Raw genomic sequence first — 5,947 nt, 5'->3', positions numbered from 1 at the left:
ATTGGGTACATATTTAATATTATGCATTCATTATATTGAACACAATTAAGTAATACACATAAGAAACAATTTTGTTAATGATGGAGATGTAATAGAAAATTTAATGTCAACCTAGAAATCAAACTAATTTTCTTTTTGGGAGGTGGGTTAGTGGTTTGGGTCAAATAGATTAATTGATGATATTATAGTTAATAATAAATCTTTAAGAAAATAAAAAAGTACAAGTAATCAAAAGAATATATAAAAAATTACATATTAATTATACAAAAAAAATCAAGTGTAATGATGAGTAATTATTTATATAATATAGATGAAATATATAATTTAAAACTGATTAGAAAGCAAAGCTAATTTATTATCTAGATGGTGGGTCAATGATTCAACTTTTCAAAGAAACTCATGATGAGTAATTATTTATATAATATAGATGAAATATATAATTTAAAACTGATTAGAAAGCAAAGCTAATTTATTATCTAGATGGTGGGTCAATGATTCAACTTTTCAAAGAAACTCTTGATGCCTTAATTGAATAATAAATATTTAAAAAAAGATAAAACACAAAAAATAAAAAGTATAGAATTTTGTCAAATACATTAGTGAACATTTCTAATGTTGTATATTCATCATATTAAATATAAATAAATGTTAAATAAAAATCAATTCTATTTATACCAGAAATGGATTATGAATATTTAATAATAATAATAATAATAATAATAATAATAATAATAATAATAATTGATTTTGTATTTAAAATTTCCATGTGCAAATGTTAATTACTAGTATATTAAAATGCAATGTGCCAAATTGGCACTTTCCTACTTTATGGTTTATTTTCAAAGCCACTTATCTTTTTTCTCGTTTCTTCTCCAAGGCACCTATCTTTTTTTTCTGTTTTTTTAGAATTTTCTAATTTTAAAATTGAATAAAATAACTCAAGTGACCAGTCACCTTTAAACTACACCATTAACTCTCTCTCTATCTCACACACTCTCTCTCCCCTCTTTCCCATTATCTCTTTTTATAATCTCTTCTTGTTAATTATGCCATTAACTCTCTCCTTCAATAACCCATGCCACTAATTTTCACTCATCTCTATTACCACATTAAATACTGTAATTATCAGTAAAGGTTAATTATATTAAAATTGAGATATTCAATGATATATTATTGCGCTAAATAATCTACTTCCATTTAAAATTATAATTCATTTATATTCCATTTGACAATAATAAAAATTTAATTAACCATAATACAATAATTTACTAAGTTACTTAAATAAACTAAAAATAATTATTAATTATTGTTATTGATAATTTTTTATTAATGTAATAAAAATAATTTAATTAATAAAAGGAATAAGATAAACTAAAAATGAACACCAATTTAAAACAATTATTAGTTTTATAATTAAATTTTATTAATTTAAAAACAACTTAAGCTCCACTAAAAAAAATTATATAGTTAACGAAATGTCATATGGAATTTAAATTTAATAAAAACTTAATATACTTAAAATAAATTTATTTTTTACTAATTTTAAAAAATAAAAATAAAATATTAGTTTTAAACATGGTGTAATCATTTTAAAATCAATTTAAATTCCATTTAAAAATAAGAAAAATTATAAAAACATCCTTGGGTTTTCTAACAATCATATGAAACTCAAGTGTTTTAACCCTAACAAAAACCTCCACTACTACTTTGATAAAAAGGTGCACATACCTTCCTTTAGTCAATGTTTAAAATAGAAAAATGTTGATGTAATGCATTAATTTTACTTCACTTCAGCCGTTTTACATTTGCCCAAGAAGAATAACGAGAATTATTCTTTAAAAGTTGTCTAGCAAAATAAATTAGTGGAGGGTAAAGTAGAAACTTTTAAGTTATATATGACAATGCATTAGCAATGATATAGGTATTTTGGTAACTTCAATGTCTTTGTTACCAAAGAGCCCGTGGAAAGGAGGTATTTGCACTTTTTTTTCTCGAAACTATGGGAGAAGGCCATTGTTTAGTCAAAGCATGCACAAAGGTGGTTTATAAAATTGTTATAAGAGGATTTTTTTTATATCTAATTTTACCTAAAAATAATAACAAATCAATAAAACTTGATTTTAAAAAATAAAAATTAACATTAAAATAAAAAATTATACAAATTTATCTAAAGAATAGAAAATTGGCCACTCTCAGTAAAATGCACCTTAGATTGTAATTGGATAAACTAAACAAAACCCAAAAAATAATACTTGAATTGAAATTAGGTAAACACCATTTAATTGAAAATGTGATAAAGTTTCATCTTCGATTTTGCTGATAAATAAAATAAGTCTAATCAGTAGATTTTCACATATCCACAATGTAAAAGAAAAAGAAAAATTGACAAAAAGTGCTTTGTCTTATATTTTGTGTTTCTAAACCTGTATTTATACTGTACATATTGACACGTTACCTCTGTTTGTTTTTCGAGCAGTCAAGCTTTTTTTCGAATCAAATGTAACGGCTAGAAACACATGTAACCCAATCACGAGTAGCCACGTCATCAAATCCTCGGTCAGCAGATGTATCAACAAATGACGTGTCTGTTTCTAATTGGGTCACGTAGCCCGTTTTACGCGTTTTATTATTCGTGGTGGACCCGGAGCCACGGTGGCGCTAACGCCGTTAGAGCGAGGCGTGATGACTGATGAAACGTGGAAGCGTTGGAGGAATCCGTCAAAAAGTAGTGGCACTGCCAACCTGGGAGTAGTTAACACCCTTCCTTTCAAAAGCGTTATCGCCCTTCAGATTGGCGGCGTATAGAGTGCGCCCTACATGCACATCTCACCGTGCATTGAGAGCATCTCTCGCACTCGTTATGGGAGGTGCTCCCAATAAACGGTTGAGATGTGCTGTTGGGCGCCGATGCGAATTCGATGTTTGGAGGTTGATCTAATTCCACCCGTCCACCGAATCGTTGACCTGTCCCACTCCGCCCTCCTTTGAAAGAAAAGAAACCTCTGAAACCGTCTACCAGAAACATCGAACAATCCACCGCTTCTCCGTCTTTCCTCCTACGCTTCAGCTCTCTCTCTCTCTCTCTCTCTCTCTCTCTCTCATAATTTTCTTCGTTGAAAACCGAAGGACTCATCAAGTCTTTTTCTCCTTCCTTCCTACCACGCTTCAGACCACCGATTTTAGGTCTCTCTCTCTCTCTCTCTCATAATTTTCTTCGTTGAAGACCGAAGGACTTACCAAGTATTTTTCTCTCTTTGTATCTCCGGGGAAAAAGGCGAGCTTCTGTCGAGCTCGCCGTCCTCGTGTCCATGCCGGCGACTTCCTCACCTTCCTCCCCGTTCTTTCTAATCTCCTTCCTCGTCTTCTTCATCTTTGGCCTCTGTTCTTCGCTCGTACGATCCGAACTTGATTCATCGGCGATTCGCTTACCATCCGACGATGCAGTGCACGCAGATGATCTGTGCGCGGGGTCGAGCCCTCCTTCTTGTCCCGTCAATTGTTTCCGAACAGATCCGGTCTGCGGCGAAGACGGCGTTACCTACTGGTGTGGCTGCGCGGATGCTATGTGTGCCGGCACGCGGGTCGCTAAGTTAGGGTTTTGCGAGGTCGGAAATGGAGGCAGCGGGCCCGTGTCCGGTCAGGCGCTACTGCTAGTTCACATTGTCTGGCTTATCGTTCTAGGGTTTTCAGTGTTGTTCGGGCTTTTCTGATGGGGGATCCGACTGATGACCAGTATTTCGTATTCTTTATAATTGTTCTTCGTTAAAGCCTTCCCGGCTTGCGTTGGATTCTGCTACATGTGCGTTCTTGTATGTAAGAGTGATTTGTACGATCATTGTTTCTTCTCATGATTCTTTTTTGGAAATAAAACTAGTCCCATTCTTTTTTATTGTCTGCTTACATGTATCTTTATTCATGAATATAATTCTTTCTCGTAGGCCATTTTTCTTGAATGACAATGAACCCTCACTTAATCCATGCCGAAGTGATGAAATTAAAATTACTAAAACCTAAAAAAAATATTTCAGAGCACCACTCCACTATTAAAAGGGGCTGTTCCTAGCTATTAATGAGGGATCGGAATTAGGGCATTTTAATATTCCAGGACAAAATTTCCATATTTCGATAGTCTATTAACAACCGGGAGTTGATCGAGTTCAGATGCTGATTATGGAGATCACATTTGCGCCCAGCGCCCCACATGCACATCTCAACGTGCATTGGGAACATTTCCCGCATTTATGATGGGGCGACATTCCCAGTACACGGGTGGGAGGTGCTGTGGGGCGCCAATTTGATCTCATGATTATGAGGATTCAAATGCCATTGGGAAATAATAAAATGATGAAGAGCTAGGTTTTCTTTTCTTTTCTTTTCTTTTTTTTTTTAATTTTTTGGCTGCGTATGAAGAGCTCGGATTACTAAATTCTATTTCTATCCCTGACTCAACACAAGTAAAATATTTCTATATCTTCCGAGTCTTGAATCTTGAGTTTTAAACATAAAGTGATACTTAGTAGCCATCTAATGTAAGCTTAATTTATGTTTAAGTGTATATAATAGACTTCTTCTAAATACTCATCTTTTGATATTTTAGTCTTCTATTGCATTTCTTCTCTATCCTTCCAATTCAACGCAAGCAGAACTTGATAGCAGTGACCCATTGCTGAGCAACACCCATAAATTCATGAGAAAAAAATGAAACATTCAAGGGCTTCTTGTAGCCAACTCTCAATTTGTATTTTTTTTCCAGACAAGAATTTGCACAAATGGGTGTGAAGCATTGCTGATGATAAGGTTGTGATAGAAGTTGATAACTAGGTGGACAAGGTGTAGCATCAAATCCCTTGAATTTTTAATCACAAGCTTTTATGTGAGACATCTTTGTTTTCTGAACATTAATCTCATTCAATACAAGATCTACATTAAGCACCTTGGGATAACAAAATTTGCTTCATTCACAAGCACAAGAGAAGTAGCAATGTAACTGATAGTCTTTTAAACAAGTGTTGTTGTGTAGGAGAAGTAGCTTTTGCAAAAGAGTACTTTATATGAGAACAGCCTTATTATTATTATTATTTTTTTTCTATTTGCAAATGGATACTTTGTATGAGGAGAAATGTGCTTGATTGGGAGATGCAAGAACTTTTGTCTTTTATGGAATTAATGAACAAGGCTCACCTGTGTTTGGATTCAGAAGATCAGGTAGTATGGGCTGCAAAAAAAAAGAAAAAAAATCAGGACTCTTCTCAGTTTGGAGTCAGCTGGAAACAAAGTAGCTGGAGGTAGATATGGAAACCCAAAGATCCCTAAAGGTGATTTTCTTCTTGTGGACAGCCATTCTAGACAGGATTCTTGCTACGAATCACTTGATATCTGAAGGAATAGAGGTTCCTACTCAATGCTGCTTATGTAATTTCCAAGAAGAATTAGTCCATCACCTGCTAATTCATTGTAAAGTTTCCTATAGCATTTGGTTGCATTTTATTCAACTATTTGGAATTCTGTGGGTGTTTCCAAGGGATCCGAGCTCCCTCATATCTGCCTGGTCTACTGGTGGTATAAGCAAAAAAGGAGTTATGCTATGGAAACTGATTCCTTTTGTAACATGTTGGAGGATCTGGCAAGAAAGCAATAGCAGAATGTTTAAGGGAGTAGCCAAGGAAAAGAAGGGGTTAATTGGATAATTGGAAAGGCTGTTAGCTTCTTGGTCTAAGGCATGCAAGGAGTTTTCAAGTTGGCCTCAGATTATTGTGGATAATCTAGTGTGACCTCAATTTTTAATTTATGGTTTTCAATTATCAAAAAAAAAATTATTGTGGTTTGTGAATAATGATTTTGTAATTTCTGCTTCATACTTGTAAAGATTATCTTATAGAGGGCCCTTTTGTTGACCTGTTTTTGTATAGCATTTTTGGGCAGAGCTCTCCCTTGCCCTATATACAGT

General features: G+C 33.7%; 1 protein-coding gene across 1 annotated transcript; it reads left to right on the top strand.

Moving 5' to 3' along the window:
- The first annotated feature begins 3,031 nt into the window (after positions 1-3,031).
- Positions 3,032-3,889, top strand: LOC104591052 (serine protease inhibitor, Kazal-type family protein). Its single transcript, XM_010249851.2, has one exon. The coding sequence runs from the start codon at positions 3,309-3,311 to the stop codon at positions 3,708-3,710; it is 402 nt and encodes a 133-aa protein (XP_010248153.1). The 5' UTR covers positions 3,032-3,308; the 3' UTR covers positions 3,711-3,889.
- Positions 3,890-5,947: the final 2,058 nt, after the last annotated feature.

This window comes from Nelumbo nucifera, chromosome 7 (genome assembly GCF_055504915.1).
Source record: "Nelumbo nucifera cultivar China Antique chromosome 7, China Antique-T2T, whole genome shotgun sequence".
NCBI classification, from domain to species: domain Eukaryota; kingdom Viridiplantae; phylum Streptophyta; class Magnoliopsida; order Proteales; family Nelumbonaceae; genus Nelumbo; species Nelumbo nucifera.
The sequence above is the reverse complement of the archived record's forward strand: the minus strand, read 5'-3'. Positions and strand labels throughout refer to the sequence as shown.